The 24861-nt window shown below is 49.3% G+C and overlaps 1 protein-coding gene across 3 annotated transcripts; it reads left to right on the plus strand.

Annotated features, from left to right (window-relative positions):
• Positions 1-7797: 7797 nt before the first annotated feature.
• klhl5 (kelch-like family member 5) lies at positions 7798-24596 on the plus strand. Of its 3 annotated transcripts, none has more exons than XM_061679146.1 (13): positions 7798-8386; positions 11401-11589; positions 12979-13115; positions 14120-14316; positions 14951-15163; positions 17658-17844; positions 18594-18818; positions 20236-20311; positions 21010-21096; positions 21242-21316; positions 21392-21529; positions 22337-22508; positions 23036-24596. In XM_061679146.1, the coding sequence occupies exons 1-13, from the start codon at positions 7857-7859 to the stop codon at positions 23090-23092; spliced, it is 2283 nt and encodes a 760-aa protein (XP_061535130.1). In that variant the 5' UTR covers positions 7798-7856; the 3' UTR covers positions 23093-24596. The 3 variants fall into 3 exon arrangements, with proteins under 3 accessions (XP_061535130.1, XP_061535131.1, XP_061535132.1); XM_061679147.1 differs by having other exon boundaries at positions 8295-8514; XM_061679148.1 differs by lacking the exon at positions 7798-8386 and adding an exon at positions 9146-10466.
• Positions 24597-24861: the final 265 nt, after the last annotated feature.

Here is a 24861-nt window from a genome sequence, read left to right on the forward strand (position 1 = left end):
ATGTGAGACATTTTGCTGATCTGGGCCTATAGGCAAGATCTTTTCCTGGACATTTGATTGAATCGCTGTGATTTAAGAGAAGAATCAGTGACATTTCATTGGGAAATGAAAGCAAGTTTCCTGTGAGAAGCGGATGGGAATGCACGATGATTTAGTGCTGTGTAAGCAGTAAGGCGTCGCCTCTCAGGCTTTAGGAATCATTGTGCAGAAATGACACGGAGATGAACGTTGCCCTCCTTCAGTTGAGATGAATCTTGCTCTCTTTCTGTCTTTGCGCAGAAAGATGGCCACTTATTGTTGCTTGGAATCTTTTCCTTTCTTTCTCTTCCCTCCTCCACCATCTTGGAATAATCCTGTTTTATTGTCCTTCACGGGCCTTCAAGGTCACTCCTTTGCCGACGAGTGAGAATTGCATCCATCCCCTTTGTCTGACTTTCTGGCTCTCCCCTCTGCTGTCTGTAACCTTTCGGGGTGTGAAAGTGCCACGTCAATAAAATCTTTTTAAGTCAATGAGCTCTAAGTGCACCCCCCCCCCCCCCCCCCCCCCCCAAAAATACAACTCTGAGCGCAAACGATAAAAATGTGTCTTCACTCTCTCAACTGACTGGGTGAAAATCCGCATGCTTGTCAAGGTACCTGAGAATATCTCGTTGTGTTTTTATGACTCAACATAAACATTTACACTTAAAAGGGCTTTATTGGTCTCCATTTGCACCATCAAATTTTACAGGCCTCTTGGGAAAATACTTTTTTGCCTGCAGCGCTTTCAATAAAAATGGATCATTAACACAATCAAACCGCAAACCAACACATTCAACGCAGCATGACAAATAGCTAGCTGACGAACAAGCGATAGAGAGCTACAGATTGGTCGCTAGCGTGGATCTAAAAAAAAAGAATACAAGCTAATATTATAATGCTTGGTCTTGTGATTTAAAAAAAATCATTTTGCAACTTTTTCATTGTTGAAATACCGCAAACACACATGGGAAAAATGTGTTCAGGTCCGCTAAAACCAAAGTTGAACTGTTTGGCGCAAACACAACGCTGCTCACCCCCCCGAAAGAACGCCGACGCTGCATCGGCGCACGAGCGGCGCCGTTTCTCTTCAGCTGGAGCCGTCAAAGTGTTAGCCCAAAAACTTCAGGCTTCTGCTAGAAAGCAACAAATGTCAGGAAAAGCCTACTAGAACAGTTGACATTGAGTTGGGATGAATGAGAGGCAATCTAAATGGTGGCAGGTGTTTTTATATCACACAAAAAAGAGGGGTGTGTAGACTTTTATGTCCACTGAAGATGGCTAGATAAATGTGTGTGTGTGTGTGTGTGTGTGAGCGCTATACGTAGAGCGCTTGGAAAAGGATGATGAAAGATGAGCGCAGCATTTCCGTGCCATAAAACCGCTGCGAAGCGTCTCGACTACTTTCACCCGCGCGACTACAATGGGCCTTCGCGCTGATGTTTGGGGAGAAAAAACATCAAACACATTTTTCTTTCTGGCTCGTTTTATCCGTGTTCTCGCTGTAAAACAAGCGTGTCGAGCTGGTAGTTTCATGCGAAATATAATACAGAGCAAGCGATCGCGTTGTTCCGTTAACTGTTTTCCATCGACTCTCTCATCTGTTGATGGAATTCATTCGGCAAACAAGGTGAAAGCTAAAAGCTCCCCGCGTCGGCGGCCGATGTCCTTGAAATGACCCCTCCTGGAATGATCCCACAGAGTGCCGATTAATGCTGAGTCACTATCTCTGGCTGAAAGCTAACCATGTGCTCATTTGTATTCTCAGCATGTTTTCTTTTATCCTGCACTTGGCCACAAAGCGCCTTTTGGCGCTCGGAGGCCAGATTGGCCATTTTACGCCCGTCCGTGCCTGAGCCCGACGACGATTTTTCTTTTTTTCATCATCAGTGCAATAAAAGAAACCGCCTGTGACTTTCTCACTCACGTTTTTGCTCGCCAAAGGACGACTTGACTTGAATTTACTGTGCTTTTACATTGAATGTCAGCAATTTATTCATGTTTGAACTTGTTATTCCGACGTCCTAATGTCAGTAACAACATTGCGAACGTATTTTAAAGGGGACATTCGATGGAAAACAGACTTTTGAATTGCTTGTATACAGGGGCGGAGGTACGTTTTGGCCACCCCGATGGCAGCCCCCCTCGTTTGTGTTCTCGTCGAAAATATTCTCTTTGTTCCTACGACAATTCCATTGCATCCATATTCCAGCCTGCCTCTCTCTCCCTTTCTCTCTTAGGTTTATGTTTGGGGGTGACTTTCCTCAGGCCAAACAATAGACGAGCTCGCGGATGCAGTTTGTTTCACTTAGAATGCCGCATCCACACATTCCAAATGATCCTCAGGCACGACGTGCTCATTTCGCTGTGGCGGATGCAGCAGCAGTTCTGTCGCCAGAAGCTACCATCGACGGCACAGACGGAATGCGCGACGATAACCTCGGATCGAGAAATTGATCGGACGTCGGCTGTGTACAATAAGAGAAATATAATGAATCATGATAAGTATCAATTCACAGTTGATATTGCATGTACAAAATATCTTTTACCAGGCGGATGCTAACGTACTAAATAGCATTTGGCTACATGCTATCTATTTTGAGTCTGGAACAAACTAATTAATTGACATTTTCTGTCGTGGGGAAACAAATGTGTGGCAAGAACATCAAAGTGATCCAGCAGACTTGTTTTGACTTTGTAGTCATCCGCTGTCGTTGAATATTTCAACGTTTACCTTTTCAGTACTGTACACAGCGTTGGGGAGTAACTAATCGCATGCAACTGGATGATCTAATTAAATGACAAAATGAAAAAATGAACAGTTTCATCTTCACAATTTTGGACTTTTTTTTATGGAACATTCACTGATGCGGTTTGTCATACGAAGTGATATTGTCTACATTGTGCACATTTGCCATTAGGTCAACATGCTATAGTATGGTGGTTTTCCACATGCAGTCCACGTGTAATGCAACAAACACATTTCTTATGTATTTAAACTTCATCATGCTTTGTTTTCAGTTGAGTATTTGTGTAGAGAACAAATAATTCCAATTTGTTATAATTATATAATAATAATGATTATACTATATTATAAGAATTTGGTTCGTTCCAAAATAATTATCTATGGTTTTAATTCATTTTTTGAAAGAAACATCCAAGGGTCCTGCTGACGCATCCATTCAAAATTAAGAAGTCAGCAAAATGTAATCAATTGTAATTAGGTATATTAATTTGAGCAAGTGATTGAAATCGTTACACTATTATTACCAGTTACATCAACAGGGCAACTTGTAATTGTAACCAACTACATTTCCAAAAGTACCGGTCGTCGTGGCAACACTGACTGTAGAGTTTTGTTCCTTTCCGCTCACGCGTTTGATTCGCTCTCTTTGGTTCCAACGTTTGACGTTGAACATTTAGGCGTCTTCAGACCAGCTTTTGACCTCGAATAATTGATCACAGTACGGAGGAGCCGTCGTCTCGTTCTCATTTCCGCGGCGGCGATGGGCTGTCCGCGATTGGTTCGCCGCTTGGGGGCAGATTCAATTGTTAAGGCCTGCTCTTTATTTGGCTGTGAATGCTCTCTCGCTCTCTCATTTTCCATCTCTTGCTCAGTCTCATGCATTCCACTTCCTCTCCTCTCTCCGCCCATTTACAGAGAGAGGGAACAGGAAAAGAGGACACTGCAGCAGTATGGGGGGAAAAAAAAAAGCAGGGAAATAACACAGATACCATAGCTGTTTTTTTTCAGCTGGGGAAATTGGAAGAAGAGATGAGAATGTGTGTGTGTGTGTGTGTGTGTGTGTGTTCAGCAGCGAATGGGACACAGTGTCCGGCTGGGGCCCGAACTTTGATAGTGCTGCTCTTTTCTTTTCTTCTCTTCCCGTGGAAGAGGCGAACAGATGAGCAGAGACACCAAAAGTGGTTAAAATGTGGCAGTTTGCATTCTCTGCTTGCACTCCCAGCTTTTCTTCTCCCGTTTCCCTCACGGACCATTAAGGGACAACAGCTCGAGAGCCTGAGTAGAGCTGTTATGTGCATTCGTGCGTGTCAGTGTGTGTGTGCTTTCCATGATTTTCCCCCTATATAACATTCCAACCTGTGAAGCCTTGTGTCTTTATGAACGAGAGAGAGACTTTTTCGAGCCATGACTCTTACTTGTTATTTTGGTCAAGAACATTTACCATCTCCCTGAGTCACGGGTCCTTCGATGGATTTCACGGGAGAAAACAATTCATCATTTTAAATTTTGCGATATATGTCGCTGACAGTCTGACGCTGGATAAGATGAATTGTATCGTCTCCTACAGAAATGGAAAATAAAGAAATGGCAGGATGAGCTGTTTCTTCGGACGGACGTGTCTGTCCTTTAATTAGAGCGTTCACCGCCACTAACGATTATGGTAAAAATGGCCGCAGTCTGTGCCACGCTCGCCGTGCTGCCCGTTTCCCGGCTGCGCGTTCGCAACACTCGCGCGGAATAAAACACGGGAGCGAATTCAACCCCTGACCTCTCCCAGCTGTCTAGCCGTCTCTCGGATCACATTTATGTTCGGCGACCTTCTCACAATATTCTCTGTCAGGCCAACCTTTCGCAGAAGCTTCGGAAATGGAATGGACAGAAGCGAGTGAGGAAATCCGCGGCAGGATTGAGGAGGTCATGAGAGGGGCTCATCAAAACGTGGAGACGGACTCGCTGCTCCACTGATCATCAGGCCGAGACGCTCGTCGTCTTAAATACCGTTCGCCAATATGCTGACTGCTCGACCGACGTGAAGCGCGCGCTTCGTTCTCCTCTTTTCGGAGGACGACGACCCGGAGCTAAGACGCGCACGCCGTGCATGCAGATGAAGAGCACCGAGGATGCCGTCCTCGACCCGGGTTCCTTCCGCATCGACCGACGTCAGGGAGGATAATAGGGAAACGATCAAATGAAATGGCGTGTGTCTAAATGTCATTTACTGCTTATTCGCGCGCCACCAGATATCAGCGTCATTATAATTCAGACACGCGCACACTCCTCCATCTGTGGCTGCCAATGTTGAGGAACGATCGAGTCCCCCCCCAGGACGGGCCTGTCTGCATACCGACGGACGTATTGTCCGATCGCGCAACGCAAGTAGGCACCGAGCGCGTGCGATATTTATCGTCTGACGATGTTCAACATTCAAGTGGGGCAACTGAATTTGAGAAGTGGGAAATGCTTTTTCACTGCACTGGATAACTGTTTTTTTCCTTGTAACCTGCCAACTCTGCTTGGCGATATATTGAGGGGCAAAGTCAATGATGGCTTCGAATATGCGGAGGATCACCAAGTGTGCGTAATTTGATAGCAGGCAGCGACAATATAGCTATTTGTATCTGTACCCCGACGTGATCAATAATGACGACGTGGTACATCTACTGTGCATTTTGTAAGAATAAAAGAATCTAGTCGTGCACTTTGTGTTGCGGCACGCGTTCGTATACATTGTATACGTAGCCGGTCGTTTGTGTACGCGAGCGGCATAGGGTGATTGGTGTCGGAAAATGACTCGGTTGTCCCTGCGGGTCCGCACCTGAAGGAATCGACGCTCACGGCATCGCAGCGAGAACGCCGCAACTGAAATCGGGAGGCGGAGAGTTGGCTGGGAGCAAAGCAGGAGGATGGCGAAGAATACAGAAAGAGGGAAAGAGAACACTGATGCATGAAAGCACACCTTACTGTGTGTATGCTCTTGGTGTTGTTCTGCGCTAATTAAGTGTGTCGCTTGTGTACTGTATGCGCGTGGCTGACTGCACACAAACGGGATGATTATCAAGTGTGAAACGCGTGAATGGGATTTCGCCGTGTCATTGTTCTAGACGTGCGCGTGCACCGCACGTGTCGTAAATACGTCCATTTTGACTTTTCAGCCTGGATGACGGCACAATACAGCCAAGAGACCCATAATTCAAAAGCCATTGCCAATGAAGTTGGGACATGGTGGCAACTGTAAACACAGAACACAATGATGTGCAAATCCTTTTCAACCTATATTCCATTGAATACACTGCCAAGACGAGCTATTTAATGTTCAAATTGATGAATGTTGTTAGTTTTTTGCAAATATTCTCTCATTTCGAATTTGATGCCTGTAACAATTTCCCAAAAAAGGCCGGGACAGGGGTGACAAAAGGCTGGGAGAGTTGAGGAATGCTCAAAAAACATCCGTTTGGAACCTTCCGCGGGTGAACAGGTTCATTGGAAACCGCTCAGTGTTACGATCGCGTATAAAAGGAGCATCCCCGAAAAGGCTCGGTTTAGGATGAGGTTCACCACTTTGTGAACAACCGCATGAGCAAATAGTCCAGCGCAGTTTCTTCACGTACAGTTGCAAAGAATTGAGGGATTGCATCATCTATGGTCCATCACATCATCAAAAAGATTCCGTGAATCTGGAGACATCTCTGCACGTAAGCAGCAAGGCCGAAAAGCAACACTGAATGCCCGTGACCTGCTTTAAGAAAAACCGCATCATTGTGTCGATGATATTGCCTGCACGTGGGCTCGGGCACACTTCAGAATCCTTGACAGCTAACGCAGTTCTTCGTTACATCTACAAATGCCATTTAAAACTCTACAACGCAAAGCGACACATATATATATATATATATATGTGTCGCAAAGCGCACACATATATATACACACATATATCAACAACTTCCAGAAACGGCTTCTCTGGGCCCGTGCTCGAACGGAAGTGAAAACATTTGTGATCAGCGCAAAGTTAAAAGGCCGGCATCTGCTGCCATCCAAGCAATGTCGTTTTTAGGGACGTCCGTGCTTACTTCAGCAAGACTATGCCAAGCCGCATTCTGCACATGTTACGGCAGCGTGGCTTGCTAGTAAAAGAGCGTGAGTAATAGACTGGCCTGCCAGCAGTCCAAACCTGTCTCCCATTGAAAATGTGTACAGGCTCATTATGAAGCACAAAATACCCCAACTGAGACCCTGGACTATTGAGCAACTGCAGTTTGCTGACGGTAAATGGTTTTGTGTGTGTGTGCGCGCTTGTGCGGGACAGCAAATGTCAAAAGGCATGCTTCTGACGTTATCCAGATAACCCTGGAACACTTTCAGTCGTTTTTAAACTGCAACGGCACACGACTCAGGTGTGAACTGCATTCTCCTTCCTCAGGGCGATAGCGATGGATTTAAGCCACATTTGAATATCGCGGTTGCAGCGTAGAGGCCTCGAAAGCGAGCTTGCTGTTCGTAAGGACGGACATTGTGGCCAGTTCTCATGTTGTGGCTGAGGAGTGAGTGACATGATAAACAGCCACACGCACACAAAAATACAATCAAAATAGATTCACGCACAGGATTCTGTGTTTTAACGTCTAAAGAATCGAAGGGTAGGCCTTTCGAACAAGTGCGTTTCAAATGTCTCCATCATCTGAGCGGTTGTCGATTGTTTAGGTCACCTCTGTGATGACGGAGTAGGATCCAATTTGCCCTAAAACGACGATTTCTTTACACCAGACAATGCATCCCTCCATCTCCGGTATGCCATTGACGTCCAGTTGAGAGACGGGCAGAATTGCACCGCCGTACCGCTCACGTTGAGACGATTTGCCATTTTTCGATTGTAAGACGTGTGGGGAACGCAGCAGCAGCAGCAGCAGCAGCAGCAGCAGCAGCTCGAAGACACTTGGCCAATGTTCGCGGCTTCCCTGCATTACGTGCTCGCCACCGGCCCGGGAGAACGCCTCCCTCCGCCTCCGTCCCTCTGTCCGTCCCTCCGCCGCGTCTGACGGCCGCGAACCATCCGAGCGGCGGAGAGCTCGAGCGGAACGGCGGCCTGGCGGCCGCCATGTCGACCGGCGGCTCCGACCCTTCCTCGCGGAAGGAGTTCGATGTCAAGCAGATCCTCAGGATCCGATGGAGGTGGTTCGGTCACCCGGCGGTGCCTCCGCCGCCGCGAGACGACTTAGCCGGGAGGCGAACGGGCACGGGCGGCCGCTCCTCCTCAGCGGGACCTCCGCCTCCTCCTTCTTCTAATTTCAGCGGGCGCAGCTCGACTGCGGCCGGCGTCGGCGGGCCGGTGACGAGCGGCGGCGGCGCCGGCGCCGGGTCTAACCTGTGCAACGGCACAAAGTTTGCGGCTTCGTCGGACGGGAGCTCCCGCTCCCGCTCTCGCTCGGAGAGCCGGCCGGAGCGGAGCGGCTCCCTCGCGGCGTGGCCTTCGCCGCCGCCGCGTCGCCGTTCTCGGCCGGTATCGAACACGGAGCCCCCCGGCGAGGCCCCGGCCCCGGTGCCGCGGCTGGGAGGGGAGCCCTCCGCCCGGGGGGGCGCAGGCGGGGAGGACAGCGACCCCCCGGATACCGACTCGAGCTCCTGCAGGTAGGAGGCGGCGCGTGCTTCTTATTGGGAGCAACGTGCGGGACAAGTGACTTTGTTTTGTTGGGTCACGGACGAGAGTTGTGTGCTGTACTTGTGGTCGTTGTAGAATTCAGCACCCGTGAGAACAGGTGAGTCTGCTGGACCCGGAATTGGGTGATGATTCGGTGATCCCTCCTGACGAGGCACACGCCCAATTCGCAACGAATTGCTCATTCACACGAGACGTCGACGCAGTGACGTCAGTCTCCAAAGACCGCGAGAGGTCCCCGACTGCTCGTTTGTATGACGCCACGCGTCTCGCACTTTCCGACGGCGCAACCAAGCAATTTGAAAATTTGAAATTTTTTTGCATGGGAAATTTGATTGTACGCGAGATAACGGAGCCGCGCGCGCGCGCGCGCGCGACAAAACTGCCGAACAAGTCCTATGACTGACTCCGGCACACTCTGGCGTTCATGTTTTTGGATCGACGAAAAGGATGGAGAAATGTGCTATTGATACGAGGCCGCAGCAGAGGAGAAGGAAATCACGACGGGACCGTGACTCGAGGTTTATGCTGTGGCCTTGTTCCTTGCGGCGCAGGTCGCGGTTGCCATACCGACGGCGAGATGCCGTGGAGGCGGCTCGGCGTCGGTATCCCCGAAGCTACGACGGTTTGGGCGATACGATTGCACCGGTGCCGTTGAGCGCTTTAGTTTGAACGTCTAACCGTAAAAGTGCTTTTTTCTTTTTTTTTTTTTTTTTTTATAAACACTCGTACGTTCTCATTCCATCACCTGCGTTCCTTCACCTGGGAGAGAGCAGCCTGCTGTTTGGCACAAGGGATCCTATGGATCAATTCGATTTGACTGGCGTTATAATATGACCGTGAAAGTTTCCTCAAATTCCGTTGTACTATATTCCAAGTACTATAAAGAGGTACTGTATCGAGGCGCACCTCGGCGATCTTTATGATCCTCAGGAGGCTTCATTCTGTATCCTACCAAGATATTTTGGACAATCCTATCGTAACAGCGTTTTGGGAAGCATTGCCCTCGTGACACGTCAGCGACTTCTGACCTCGCAATTGTTCGTCGGGATAAACGGACAGAGGTTTTCCACAAAGGCGCTCCAACATTTTGGAGCGGGTCTTCCATTTTCACTCGCTCTGGCCCGATGCTGCCCTTTTCCACGGCACCGTACCAGCGTGGCTCCGTTCTCCTCGGTTCGGAGCCAGTACGTTTTCCGCTTCACGGTCGTCGTCGGGGGATACCGCGAGAGCCCAAAAACCTCATTAAACACATCGGTCTCTGCGAAGTAGGCTGAACAAGAACAGAGGCGTGGCGAGGATGATTTTGCATGGGATGAAAGGTTCTCTTGAAATGTTCCGCACTCCTGTTTCCACACTATCGTTGTATCGAATCGGGAATAATTCTAAAGTACGCCCAAAAAGTAAAGCAAGTGCAGAGCTCGGCGTGGATGGAAATCAAGTGAACCTAGTTTCGCCAGCCAACGAGGTGAGACTGACGCGAATCCGAAGTGCCTCCGCTGGTTCCGGTGCATTTTGCCTCCGTTGTGCCACGACACAATCGCTTTTGTAGCGTCGACGGATAGCTGCCAAGGAATTGATTCGAATGCCCGGCCCTCTGAAGAAGAGAGAGAACTTAGTTCTTGTTAGTTTTGTTTGTGGATCCTCAAATGTTAAAATGATGCTGCTCTCGCGGTGAATCATCTTGACCAGTAACCAATTAACCGGCAGTGGTTCACCCATGTGGCGCGAGCGGAATGTGGAACAGCTGTTCGCTCGCAGTAGTTGCCGTCAGTCCGGGTTCTGGAATGCTTTCGATTTGCCACAGACTCCTCTGCCTGTTCATCCCGAGTGCCTGCCAGGCTCCATGATGGCGGCCTTTGCCCACTTCGAAGCATCTCCCGGGGCAGTCTTTCGCCGCACGATCCGTCCGCGCACGCGCGAGAAGGCGAGGCCGAGTCTCCCCGAGAGATTGAGCCCGGAAACGGGAGCGGGAGGAAAGTGCACCGAAAGATGAGAGACGAAAACCTGCTGAGCTGGAAAGGAGTGAATAACGGAGGAGCGACGCTCAAGGTAGACAAATCAAGACGAGCGAAGAAAAGGCGCTAACGTACGCGCCAGATGCTGCCTTTGAAACGAAGCAGTCAAGTTCAAGCGATTCCCTGAAAGCTTCTGTAATTGGGGGGGGGCGATAAATCTCGGTGGGGAAATGCCGTTGAATGCTGGCGGCTCTCTTGTCTCTGTGCTAAATGTGCACATATTGATGTAAGAGGCTAAGCGATGCGCAATGGAGGTTTCGTATGTCGGGGTAGCACACTCGCCGCCCGAGCGAGGATGAGCGCATTTGGAATAGCAGATTTTGGGAAAGCGTGGCTACCGACTGCGGACGAGCGGGACGCAAAGACCTGGAAAACGTAGGATCCGTCTCCCCAGAATGATTCGGATCGAATCCAGTTGTAATGTCGGGCGCTTTCGTCTCAGATTTTGGATGGCAATTATCCCGAGAGGTGACCCGAGTTGTTTTCGCACCGCTGTGTACTGGGGCCGCTGAATTCCAAAGACTTTCCTCGATGAAATGCTGCCTCGGGAGCCGTGATGGCCGATGATCCACCTGCTAGCTCGACTTCGTTGCTTATCTGTGACCGAAACGCATCTTTCTCATCAATTCACCCGGAGGCGGACCCGCTCTGGGCTTCGTCCTTTTCACTCAAGTCGACTCGGTTGCTTCCTTTCCCAAACAAAAGTGGGGTGAATTGAAGGAGCGCAGCAGGGTTTCCTTTTGTTTTCCCCCTCAGTTGAACTTTTATACATTTATCCGGACTTTTACCCTCCACAGTTTGACCGCCGAACAGCTTTTGTCAGCCTCTGCTTCATTAGTCCGCTTCTATGAAGCACCAGCGTGGCAAAAAGATCAAATGCGGCAGCTGGCACAGCTTTTCCTCACAAGGCCTCGACTCGTGACCTCAAATATGTTTGCGTGCGCGTGTGTGAATTGATGCGGCCGCAGGACGTCCAACAGCAGCGCCACGCTGTCCTCGTGCGCGTCGATGGAGCCGTGCGTGTGTCCGGAGGACGGCGCCTTCACCGCACCGTCGCACGCTGACGTCACCTTCCGCAAGATGGAGGGCTACTTGAGGAGTCGACGGCTGTGCGACGTCACGCTGGTGGCCGGCGACCGGCGGATCCCCGCGCACAGGTACGCCAAAAAAGGAAGGGCACGGAAAGACAAGAATATAACAATCATTGACAAAAACAAGGACTTCGTTTTCATTTGACACACTTTTATACATTTTGCCGCATTAACCGTTATCAAAACACAGCTATTATTTTAGGGCACCTGGTCTAATACATTAGCGCAGCACTGTTTAACATTATTCCAAATATAGGTGTCCTCAAATTTGTGAAATTCCTTTTTATTGTTTTTTTTCCCCCTACCGCATCTAAATCTGGGAGTCATGCACGAACACGCTTGCGTGTAATTCCCCCGCTTTGGGCGTCCACCTTGTGTAAAATGGTCAATGGTTCTGATTTTATTGTCTCAACGGCAGGGGTTGAACAACTTCGCGTTCGTCGATGATAGTCGAGTCAAAGTCGACTCATCGACGACATCGTTGATATTTTCGAAGTTGTCAAAAGTTGCCTCCAGCCTCCAAATACGAGCTGCCTCACGCTCCCCGGCGTAGACGTCCTCGGACGTCGGCCCGAATCCTCGCACCTCCCAAACCATCGCTTTTCAGGAAACTGGAAAAAAAACAGGCATCATTGAGCCATTAATGTTGCATCGTCAAAAGACCGCCAGCCATTTTCAACACTTTAGATCGGTCGATAATTAGTCAAAATAACAGACGATTTGCGAAATCGTATCCATTTGGGACGCAATATGAAATTTCCCACATCTGGAGCGAGGAGGTTTCCACCCGGCCGTGACGATATGTTCCCCGCCATCTGCGGATGCATTCGCCCCAAGCCCCTGACTCACTCATCCGATCACATTCGGACACCTCCGCTTCGTCACAGGCCGTCTGAAATGTCAAAGGCCAATTCGTGTAACGACACCTGCGGGATCGCTGCTCGCTACGGCGCTGGAATTAAAAAAGGAAAAGTCACGAGACGAGGGAATACTTGCGATAATATATGCTTGCGCCGGAGTTCGATCAATTCTGTGAGGCCGCGAATGTGTTTGAGTGGGATTTGTGATCGGACGAGAGAGAGTAAGGGGACCGGAAGGAGGAAAAGGGGCGTGTCCGCGGGAGGGCGGCTTGAGCGCAACATTAGCTGGGAGTTTTGTTTTTGGCACAGTTACAGCCGACGCTTTGGCAATTAAAAGGCCGTCGATTGTCATCGTTCAGTAGTAACACCCGTACATTTTCCTCCGAGGAAAGTTGAAGCAAAATGGAAGCATGCGAGGGCCACTTTGAAATGCTTTGACCTGAATTTATGAAATGACTTTCAGAATTTGGAACTCGCTCGAGAGTTGTATCACAATGAGAAAAACGAGCACAGTTAATGATGGCAACGGATTGACGCTAACGAGGGAGCTCCTCGCCGGTTCCGGACTAACGATATCAAGTCTCCGCTGTCACAGGCTGGTTCTCTCGTCCGTGTCCGACTACTTTGCGGCCATGTTCACCAGCGACGTGCGGGAGGCCAAGCGGGACGAGGTGAAGATGGAGGGTGTTGACCCAGATGCATTGTGGGTCCTGGTGCAGTACGCTTACACGGGTATGATTGTTTTATATCGCAGCCGGGCCGCCCGTGGTTTTCACACATTGCAGTGTCCCGCTTTGTCATAGTTTTTGGTTTAACTTCGATAGCACTATTGCTGGACCTTCGTCGTGAGCCAAATTTTGCATTCACCTCTCAGTAGACTTTTGTTCAGGTTCTTGAAATGTAATGTTATGCTTTCACAGGTTGTTCCATTTTAAATCAAGTGCTTGTACTTTCTTTCTCAACAAATGATTATTTGGTGTTAGTTTGCAGTTAGATATAGTGTAAAGTATGTCGTATAAGGACTGGATTAAAAGGGAACTAAACCCAAGACGTCAAAACGTTTCGGTACATAGTTAAATGTGCATGTCTTCTTTATCGGCTGTTGTTGACTTAAGTCCAAGTATTTAGTTGCATCTAGTTGATGATGGAGGCCGCCATTTTCTCACAAGACTGGGAATTTGTGAGAATGTGATGTGTATTCACCAGTTCCAGCTTATTCTGCAGCTTTATATAGTGAGAAAACCAGACGTAGATATTCAGTCGCGACCCCCGGCTGGCTGGCAACGGCAGCTAGCTCTTGTCGCGGTGTTCAAGTCGCCGTCACGTACCGTTGCGCGCCGACATCACAAAGCTAATATGAATATGCCAAACGATCGCTAATTGCGCAGTCGTTGATTCCAATTGTATCATACGAACGGCAGCTCGCCGCCGCACGTCTGACGAGCAGGCGAATGCCCGAAAAAGGACGGGCACGCTTACCTCCGCTGACGCAGTCGCAGTTCCGACCGAAGCGTCGTCGCGATCCGCAACGACTTAAATGTGTCTCAGCTAACTACTTTCACTTGTCTAAAACAATTCCGACGGCAATCGTGAGGGCCACTGCCTGTCTGCACGCCACTGTGAGGGAGGCTTTGTTTTGATGGGAACTTTCGGGTTTAAGCTTAAAGAATAACACATCATCCACTATGCATATGTTGTGTGTCAGTCCCCTCTCCTTTTGTCACGTTTTCCTCCAGGGCGTCTGGAGTTGAGGGAGGACACCGTCGAGTCTCTGCTGTCCGCCTCTTGTCTGCTGCAGTTGTCTTCCGCGGCGCAAGCTTGCTGTTCCTTCCTCGTGAAGCAGCTCCACCCTTCCAATTGCCTCGGCATCAGCTCCTACGCCAACGCTCAGGGCTGCCACGACCTGCGGAGGGTCGCTCACACCTACGCTATGGTGGGTGCCCGCTACGTTTCGATCCCAAATGATTGTACGTGTCTTAAGGCTGCCACGGGGCCGAACCCGACTGAACTGTCGCGCTGCGTGCGTACTTTGGCAACTGGCAAAAGCAGCGGCCGACCGATTTTGCCGCGATTCAAAATTTGAATCGCGTCGTCGTAGCACCGCAGCTTACAGCCGATCGAAATGCACGCACGCTGAAAATACATTTCTGTGTTTTCACCGCCCCGAGCCAAATAATTGGTGTATATAAAGCATCAACTATTGTGTTTTACATCAATACTTGACTATATTCGTAATGTGTCACGCGCCTGTGGCTGTACTGTCACTCTAGCATCAAACGGCAAACACATGCTCGCTGTTCAGGGCGAGCATGCGTTCGCCGTCGCCCAACGTGCGCCATCACGTTGCTAACCCCTTTTCTTATGCGACGGTGCCGTCCAATCGGGTTCGAGCGCATCGCGCGGTGTGCGGCGGGTGAACACGTTACACGAAACAATAACGCGTGATAACACGTTTGTGGCATGCTTGCATTAAAATGCCCCGAGGGGCAGGATCAAGGATTATAGCACACTTTTGACCCCGCCCGATGCCTTCATCCAGGCCCCTGTTTTCTCTCTGGGCCCACCAGGAACACTTTGCGGAGGTGGTCGGGGCCCAAGAGTTCACGCTGCTTCCGGCGGACGAGATGGAGAGGCTGCTCACGTCCGACGACATCAACGTGCCGGACGAGGAGACGGTCGTAACCGCTTTGCTGACGTGGGTGCGTCACGACGCGGCGGCGCGACAACGTGACCTGCCGCAGCTTCTCGCTCATGTCAGATTGCCGCTGCTGCAGCCGCAGGTGAGCGCTGCGCCCTACGTGCTGTCATGTGATTACAATGAAATAGGAAATCTTTAGAAACAGTTTTTTCATCTCATGAGGGAAATTGCGGTTTCCTGGAAAGGAAGAAAAACCGTTGCATCCGAGTGGGGCGCCGTTCCAGTGCAAGGTGAAATGAAATCTCGTCAAATGGCAACTCGGTCTGCCGGGATGGAAGCATCTCTCTTGCGATTACGAAACAGTGTTTACTTTGTTCAGAGTATTTAAATATCTGTGCCAGTGTTGTGAGCCCTTTTGTCAGCCTTCGTGAGGTTAGGCTCACTTTGTACACAGCGCTCACGGTCCCCGTCCATCTCAATATTATGCATATTGACATAGACGCGATACTACACACTGTTGACACCACCTATGTTCGTATTCATGAGTCCTGCACTGTACTCGGTGTTGAAACTGACTTCTATGTACAATATCATGCATACATAAACATGCATATTGACAGTTTTTTCTTGCATGCAAAATACATTCTGGGCGTATGATTCATCAGTTATGTCCTTAGGACACTTGTCGTTTTGATGCTTTGCCTTGGCACTGTTGGTATGGCGTAATGTCTACTTTTGTCATTTATTATTTGCCAGCGGCCCAACAGGCGACACCTTCACACTCGGTCTCCTTTTCTTCCTGCTTAGAATAAATGTCAATTTACCTTCGGTCCCGCTCAAATGCTGCTCCTATGTTTGTTTTTTGTTTTTTCTTTCCGCTGTATTGTGTATATGGTTGCTGTAACAATCCGTTTCTATTTCAAATGACTATTCATCTTTTTCCTGATGTTCTCTCGCTCCTCCTCGGCTAATGTGGCAGACGTTTAGATGCGGTTGCAGCCCAGGGCGTTGGATGCACAAACACTTTGGAAACCTTCATGACGAGTGATATCGCTGTCCAGCGCAAATAAATGATCAAATCTCTGCAGCAGACACCAACCACTCCTGTGTGGCCCTGCGCTCTCTTTGCAGTATGCGTGCCTCCGTCTCACCTCACCTCAGATAAATGCCCCGGTCACGAGTCGCCGTAACGTGTAATCGGCGGCGAGACGGATGGCAGGCAGGAAACGGCCACGGCTTCAGAGTAAGCGGTAGCGCCAGAGCCTTTTCACGGAAGCCGTCGTCACGTTAAAGTGACAAACGGACTGACCTCGGCAATAAAAATGAACTATGAAATGAACCACTTGCGGATATAAATATTCATCACGCCATTAGCAGGGAGTCTGGATTTAGTCATCAAGAGGACGCCGATTTACTGATTAATACACTCGTTGACATCACCTCATGCACACGCACACAATCTTGGGCTTGTATTTTTCTTTTTTTTTTAGTCAATGTCAGGAAGTGTCGAGCAGGCTACAGGATGGAATTCCATCCATCCGTTTTCTGAGCCGCTTCTCCTCACGCGGGTGGCGGGCGTGCCGGAGCCTATCCCGGCTGTCATCGGGCAGGAGGCGGGCGGGGTACACCCTGAACTGGTCGCCAGTCAATCGCAGGGCGCATAGAAACAAACAACCATTCGCACTCACATTCATATTCACACCTACGGCCAATTTAGAGTTGTCCATCAACCTACCATGCATGTTTTTAGGATGTGGGAGGAAACCGGAGTACCCTGGAGAAAAGCCACGCAGGCACGGGGAGAACATGCAAACTCCACACAGGCGGGGCCGGGGATTGAACCCGGGTCCTCGGAACTGCGAGGCTGACGCTCTAACTGGTCGCCCACCGTGCCGCCGGGATGTAATTATGCATCAAATTTAGCATCGACTCAAACATGTCATCTGTCAGGATTGCGTGTGTGTGTGTGTGTGTGTGTGTGTGTGTGTGTCCGTGTCCTCCACGTGGCTCACCGCAACGTGTGTGTGAGCGCTTGCAGGTTTGTGCGCGGCCTGTAAGCCTGCTTATCCAGTTTGCTTGCCTCGCTGTACGCTGCGGAAATTGATTCTATTCAGTGAGCGTGTTCAAGTCATTTGGCTGGCGTCTTTCTTTTCTGCGCCAATGGGATTGCAGAGTAAGGGGAAAAAAACCAAGTGCAAAAATATTGAGGATTTTACTGTTGCTCATATCCAACACACACACACACACACACACACACGCACACACACACCTGCTGCTCTGTGTGTTGACCGTATGTACGCAATAATGTTCAATCACAGCCCCATCTACTTAGATTTAAATGTGATCGTCGGCTGCAGGGTACACGCAAGTGGTTGTTTTGTTTCCAGATCGATGCATTGACGCTTGTGTGTGTTTTTAAGAGAGAGAGAGACGAAGAGGAGGAAGATGCTCAGATACGAGACGTGTTTGATTCTCGTGTGCGTTTGTGATCTCCTCTTTCAACCCGATGACAGCTGCTTCCGTTCGACCCGAGTTCCCACGCAAGCAGCAATCGCACCGGCCGACGCTCGCGTCGAGCACGCGTGCAATTATTTGGTGCGGTCTGCTGTACTGTACCGCGTGTGTTGTTTTTGTAGTTTCTAGCAGACCTGGAGGCCAGCCCCGCGCTCCGAGACAGCGCCGACTGCCAGCGGCTGTTGCTGGAGGGAATGAAGTACCACCTCCTGCCGCAGCGTCGGCCCCTGCTTCAGAGCCCGCGCACGCGGCCCCGCAAGGCCACCGTCGGCGCCATGTTGGCCGTTGGCGGAACGGACGCCACAAAAGGTAGCAAACGCAACGCAGTACGGATCCTTCCTTTTGTTTGATGATTGATGAGTCTGTTCTTTCTGAAGTTTTGTTTACGGCACATTTGGAAAGCTCTACCATGGGACACGCTAACCCTCGATCTTCCCCAAAACTATGTTATGCGCGCACAAAGTGAATCATCACACGTCACAACGCTTTTGCGCTCTCGATTTCCGCTCATGCAGTCGAATCAAATCTGTGTTGTGTCGCAGATGGCTCGTTTTCATTACATCGGACAATATTTTGTCAGATGTGCGATATCAAGTCCGTTCGTTAATCTGGTATCAAGTAGCCTTCCTTAGTGTGTTGTACTTGTCTGTCTGTCTACCGTATCATCGATCGACCCGCGCTCACTTCGAATCCTGTTGTTTTGGGGAAAGCAAGAACACCGTTTTTCGTTTTTCGGACCATTTGAACAGGATCTGACCGTTGTGCGACTTTTCACATTTGAAATTAAAAACAGAAGGTCGATGCGATGCGTGGTGTTTGATCACCTCCCTGCCAGTTAATGTTCTCAATTGAAGGAATTCTTCAGAGCTCATCTAAGACCTTATGACAACGACAGCAGGGTTGGAATAAGTGCTCGAGCTTGATGTTACTGACCAGCAAACCTTTGGCCTTGTGTACAGTTTCACTCACTCGCACTCATGCACTCATTCTTGTCTAACTGTATATTATAGCTTTTGGACCTTCTACTGTCGTGTCATTTTAAATCTGGCTTCCTGCAGGTGCCACCAGCATCGAGCAGTACTGTCTACGGCGGGACACGTGGAAGCAGGTGGCGGCCGTGAGCGGTCGGAGGCTCCAGTTCGGCGCGGCCGTCCTGGAGGGTCGCCTCTACGTGGTGGGGGGCCGAGACGGACTCAAGACCCTCAACACGGTGGAGTGTTACAACCCTCGCTGCAAGAGCTGGAGTGCCATGCCGCCCATTTCCACGCACAGACACGGCCTCGGTGAGGAAGCCAAACGACTTCTCAAAGTAAACTCGTTAAGCCGTCCTCCGCTTTTTGGAGCGCTTTTACAGAAAACAATATTCGTACGCAACAGATGGAAAAGAAATTCCGAATATAACTGAGTATGATGCTGAATGCACAAGTAGACGTTCCAATTAGCGGGAGCCCCACGCTTGTTCCTCTTCTACGATGGCTCCCGAGTCGGGCCAATGAGAGACAATGACGTCATCATCCTAAGCGTCGCTCACGGCAAGTCTGCTCTCGAATTCTGTTCCGGTGGCCGTCGGATGTTGCAAATGAAAGCAAAGTATTCGGCGCTTCCTTGCTGTGGTTGCCGTCGGCTCGGAAGCCTTTCGAGCCTCGCCGCGTGGAAACCCCGTGTGGCGCTAAACCGTGTCCGCCGGGGCTGCTGATCTTGTCTCCTCACTGAAGAATTTCTTTTTCTTAGCAGTTGTTGCCTCTTCTTCCGCTTCCTCTGTCGGCTGTCGTTTACGAAGACGTTTGTTGTTTGACTCTTTTTTTGCTTTATTAATGCAAGCACAGTTATGCACACTGGACCACTCCGCAATAGGTGAAATCAGCGAAGTGGCGGGCATTTGTTTACATATTTTAAAGCTGCATGAATGTCAATCCCCCACTTTTTAATCTTTCCCACGCTCTTATTACCAACACATTTCCTATACACTTAAACATATCTAATGTTAACAACGTGTCAAATTATATCAGGATGCTCAGCATTGAAGTTGAAGGGGATGGCGACTTTGAGCCAGGAAAAGCATTACAGCGATACGCGCGATATAGCCAGACATTACCGTATTATCATGTGAGCGAGACGAGCGCTTTGACTTGTAAACAGGCACGGGCGGATGCGGCCGATTTTCAAAATCGAACCTTCAAACTCTTAACGATCCGCCCAAAAGGCTTTTGTTCAGTCCTGCTGCGTTTGCCGGGACCACGGCTCCTGCATCAGGGCATCGGTGTACTGTTTTAACATTTGTGCACGTGTCTCAGACATTTATCACCTGCTGGGAAATTGTCTTTCGTTCTCGTCACAATGGAAGATGGCTTCGGGCTCTGCGTCGCGCCTCAGCAGTCGGCGGCGTGTTCAAGGACACTCCCGCAGGGTGGGTTAAACCGAGCCTGCAAGCCCACATAACAATGAAACGTAGAATAAGGCATGCGGCCGCGGTTTTCTTTGACGAGTGCTCGGGGGAGCGCGAGGAGAAGAGGTCGAGGGCCCATCTGGCACAACAGATGTTCCGACGTGTAAATCTCGTAAGTGCGGAGGTGTCAACGCGCTGTTGACACCTCCAAAAGCAATCAAACCATACCGCCGTAGGTTTTCGAGCTTGTACGAACGCTTTGGTGACCTGCCGCAAGTCTGTGGAACACAAACCGTACGCGATGTCTGTTACAGGCGTCGCCGTCCTGGAGGGGCCGATGTACGCCGTAGGAGGACACGACGGCTGGAGCTACCTCAGCACAGTAGAAAGGTCAGCCGGCGTTTCACGCTCCTCGGGGATAAGGAATAGCGCTCGGAACATCTCACGATCAAGGAGGATGCGCTTCGGGCGCATCTGCTGGCGCCGTCAAGTGCTCGGTCTGAGACTCGGTGTGTTAAGCGGGACCGGACCACCACATGACGACAGTCATCGAAAAGTCACAATGCTAAGGCATAAGTATTCCTCATAGTGTGACGCGAGTATCTACCCGCCTGTGCGACGACCTGTTCACACTTTATTAGGTACACTTGCACATTCGGTGAGCGGCGGGTAAACGGTAGGTGACGACGGAAGGCCTCGATTGGTGAGCCGCACGGAAGACAAAGACGAAAAGTCGTCGCTGTCCCGCTAGCGGCCAGTTAGCGACCGAAGCCTAACTCGACGGCACGCGTCGTAACGTGTCGTAACCCTCACGGCATTTTTGTCCTGGGATGGGAGAACACTTCAAATAAAGGAAGACAAAAGAAAAGATTGTACATTTTTCGAACAAATGGGGGAAGTGTACTATCTTAGTTTTCTACCATTGTGTATGTCAGTCAGCAGCCAACTTTATGCTTCATGGAGAAAGACAGAAGACCTCATACAAGCTCATTCCTGGTTCCAATGCGTCTCAAGGAAATGAGAACTTTGTTGGACGAGGGCATGAAATGACTGAGAAGTTGTTCCTCTTTGATTTATTGACTTATTAGGTGGGATCCTCAAGCTCGCCAGTGGAGCTTCGTTGCCAGCATGGCCACTCCCAGAAGCACCGCGGGAGTGGCAGTACTCCACAGCAAGTAAGTTGTTGTGTCAAATAGGAGCCGATCCTGTCTGAAGCACACAAGCACGATGTTTTCATTTCATTTGTGGAAAGTGATGCAAGACGGCAACCCTGTTACTCCAGTTCGGTCCCCCTATGATCGAAGTATTTTTGCTTCTCAGGTTGTACGCAGTCGGAGGTCGCGACGGTTCCTCCTGCCTGCGCTCCGTGGAGTGTTTCGACCCGCACACCGACAGGTCGTTCCCCATTTGCCGCCGCTCGGCTCGTTTCTGCTCTTCTGACCCTTTCGTGCCGCCGACCTCCGTCTCCAGGTGGACCGCTTGCGCTCCCATGGCGAAACGGCGCGGCGGCGTGGGCGTGGCCACGTGGCACGGCTTCCTGTACGCCATCGGCGGTCACGATGCCCCCGCCTCGTCTCTGGCGTCGCGGCTGAGTGACTGTGTGGAGCGGTAACGCTGAGCGTCAAACACACATTTGCTCCGATTGCTGCACTGGACATACAAAAGAAACACATCTGCGTAAAAAGAAAAATCAAAAATCAAGACATTTCTAACATGGAAAATGCACCTGGAAAGAAAGAAAGAAAGAAAGAAAGATTTATATACATATCCATCCATCACCACCTCCTGTAGCGCGAATCATCACTACGTCACTTGAATGAACAATTTCGAGTCTCCGTTTAACCCAACATGCTAAATTTTGCAACGTGCAAACAAGACGGGAAGGCTGAGATTCGACCCCAAATCTCCGAAGTTGTGAGGCTGCCGCGCTAACCGCGACTGTTATGTCATTATGTTCTTCCGGTGATGCACGATGCTCAATTGGTGTCATCCCTTCATGACAAAAGAAAAGATTTTGCAAAAAAAAAACATCTGATCTCCAAAAGATCTGTTCTTGTGAAACTAAAGGCTAGTTTGTTGCAAGAACAACATTGTGAATCGCCAGCGGGCGCTACATCACCGCAGGGAAGCAGCGAGAGATGTCGATGAAAGCGTTTCTACCTGAATTGCAGTTTGACCAATAAAAAGGGCAATTTGCAACCAAGGTTGTTTGATTGAAACCGCTAAGAAACCCTCCGCTACTGTCGCCTCTTGTTTTTGACTGCAAATATTCCTTGTTGAGAGTTGGAGGAGGGGATTCATCCCACATGAAAGAATCACCTCAAAAGAAAAGCACAAGCAGGAGAGTAGTAATGCTGTTGATCTTCACAATACAAATGCTATTCTTCACCTGTGTTTTGCCCCGCGCGCGTACAGGTATGACCCTCAGACTGACGTGTGGACGGCCGTGGCCCCCATGAGCCTCAGCAGAGACGCGGTGGGGGTTTGTCTCCTTGGCGACCGTCTGTACGCCGTCGGCGGCTACGACGGCCAAGTCTACCTCAGTACGGTGGAGGCCTACGACCCGCAGACCGACGAGTGGACTCAGGTGCGCGCGCGCGTGCGTCCGCCGGCACCTGTCGTGCGGCTCGCCGTGCTTTCCTTGTTACGCAGATGTGACCTTTTCCTCCCGCTAGTGTTGTCGTTAGTACGGCGGCGTGAATGCGAAGGCGCTCGTCTCCGCGCCTCATCCGCTAGTCATTTTCGAGCGGCGCAGCATCAGAGGGCCTCCGACCAAAGTGGATGTTTTGCAGATGCGCAGCGGGCGGAGCGGAGGGGAGGATGAGGACAAGCTGTGCGAATGACGTGTTCCCCTCCTCTCCTGTCACGTCATCCTGCCGCGCGCTAGACACATAACGTGAGGGCGGGTTTAAGATGTAAACGACGCCAGCAGACTGACGCTTTTGAACTCCGCCTAACATCGCACAAAACCAGTCGAGCATCTTGTTGATTGCTCACAGCGAGGTGTAAATACGTCAAGCTGAAATAACAACGTCTTGGCACAACTACGGACTGTGTGCCTACATTTAGAGTTGTGTGATTGAGTGCCGATGATGTGGTTCTTGTGTTCACCAGGTAGCGCCGCTGTGTCTGGGGCGGGCCGGAGCGAGTGTGGTGGTGGTCAAAATGTGACAACGCACGAGAAGGCCCATGGGGCGAGCTGCAAAGGAGCAAAGCCAACTAGAAGCGCGAGCGGGCTTCTACGACGTGAACGATAATTGTCAGCCTCCGACATCGCGATCTCCTCCAGCAGCGACAGTCGTGATGAAAGGCATTCTGCGGCTGGCCTTGTTTCAGCATGACAGTCCCTTTTTATTATTATTTTTGCTCCTCCAGTTCAGGCAGAAAACGTATACACACACACACACACACTTGTACATTTCTGCCCACGAAGAAAGTTACACTCTTGATTTGTAGCAGTCGTTTTAACGTCTTCATTGGCAAAGAGCGTTCCTTTCTTTCTCACCCACAACATAAAACAATCAGCACAACCTGAAGGAACCATAAACCTCCTCCTCCTCCTCCTGCTGCAGTCTTTCTTTTAAATTGCATCAAATGAAAGACAAAGTATCTGTATTGTTATTGAAAAATCAATTATCAGGACTAACAATTTCAGCACAAGGACCGTTTTTTTTTTTTTACAACGCATCATATATTGCTAGTGCACTAGTGACAATAAGGAAGCAGTCAAACGGCATGCTTTTTTGTTGCTGTTGACACCTAACGAATCAAATTTTGCCAAGAAACTGATTTTAAAAAAAAAAAAAAAAAAAACACATTCAGCATTTTAACCGATGATCCAACAAGTCTAATTTTGGGGACTGCTGCTCTATAATAATAATGTATTATTTTTCTCATGTAGCAGAGGGTCAGTAACAACTCGACGTAACATTGGGATGGCTCTGCTTCATCAAATCTAAGTCATGTATGTAAATGTCAAAGTACACAGCAGCAAATATTGAACTTACGAATGACACAGTGAAAAGAAAAATGTACTGTCATAATCTACATACAATATTGTATATATTCGCAACGGTATGGCCCCCATAATATTCCATCCATTTTGCAAGTCAGACAACAATCGACATCAATGGCAAACAAAATTATTTTCCCACCATGTCCCAACTTTTTTTTTGTGTGCAAAATTAAATTTATTCAATTACAACTGAATAACATTGCAACTTTATTTTCAGTGACTCAAACATAGTTGAGAATGAATGCATTTGTTTAAACTTCACAAGTTTAACCAACATTTACTACGCTGCCTTTTTTTTTTTGGTACCATATAGCAAGGCACCTCATATTTGACATCAATCATGTATGTGCCTGTACATACATGTATGCTTTAACATGCTCTTATTTCTTTCATTAAAATAAAAGTAGAGTCACAAGCACTTTGGTCAACTCTGTAAAACTGCACTCCATCACGTTTACGGTCCAGGCAGTTTCCATTTGTCGGACACGTTTAGCCATTAAACACAAGACGAGCAAGGGGGTGGATGCTTTTGGCGGCTCCGGCCAGCGGCATGAACAGGTTGCAGGCTGTCGTGGACTTGACTCAATGTTATTCCGCATTAAAATTCTGGATTGCTGTGAGCATGAAGCGTCATAGCGAACTGGACGAGAAGAGCGCCGGCCGACTCTGCTTATTTTTATATAATTATATATATATATATATATATATATATATATTATGACATGCTGTGGAAATGTTGAACTACGACTGCAACTCAGAGGTGTGAATGACTGCTGATGTGTTGAACGCAGGATGAATCCCAGATCTTGGTTGAGCCTGACATCTTTTGTGTGCAAACTTGGAAAGAATGATTTACCCAACCTTGTTTCATCAGAAGTTATTATTCCAACAATATAGTTAGTCCATATTTATACTCTATATTAAA

The sequence above is a fragment of the Phycodurus eques genome, chromosome 6, assembly GCF_024500275.1.
Source record: "Phycodurus eques isolate BA_2022a chromosome 6, UOR_Pequ_1.1, whole genome shotgun sequence".
Lineage (NCBI taxonomy): Eukaryota > Metazoa > Chordata > Actinopteri > Syngnathiformes > Syngnathidae > Phycodurus > Phycodurus eques.

What these genes read in the sequence shown, in the direction of transcription:
- klhl5 (XM_061679146.1), top strand. Translation starts at nt 7,857, where the DNA reads ATGTCGACCGGCGGCTCCGACCCTTCCTCGCGGAAGGAGTTCGATGTC. An exon ending in CGGAACGGACGCCACAAAAG is followed by an intron (nt 17,845 to 18,593) that starts GTAGCAAACGCA and finishes GGCTTCCTGCAG; the next exon opens with GTGCCACCAGCATCGAGCAG. An exon ending in GTGGCAGTACTCCACAGCAA is followed by an intron (nt 21,097 to 21,241) that starts GTAAGTTGTTGT and finishes TTTGCTTCTCAG; the next exon opens with GTTGTACGCAGTCGGAGGTC.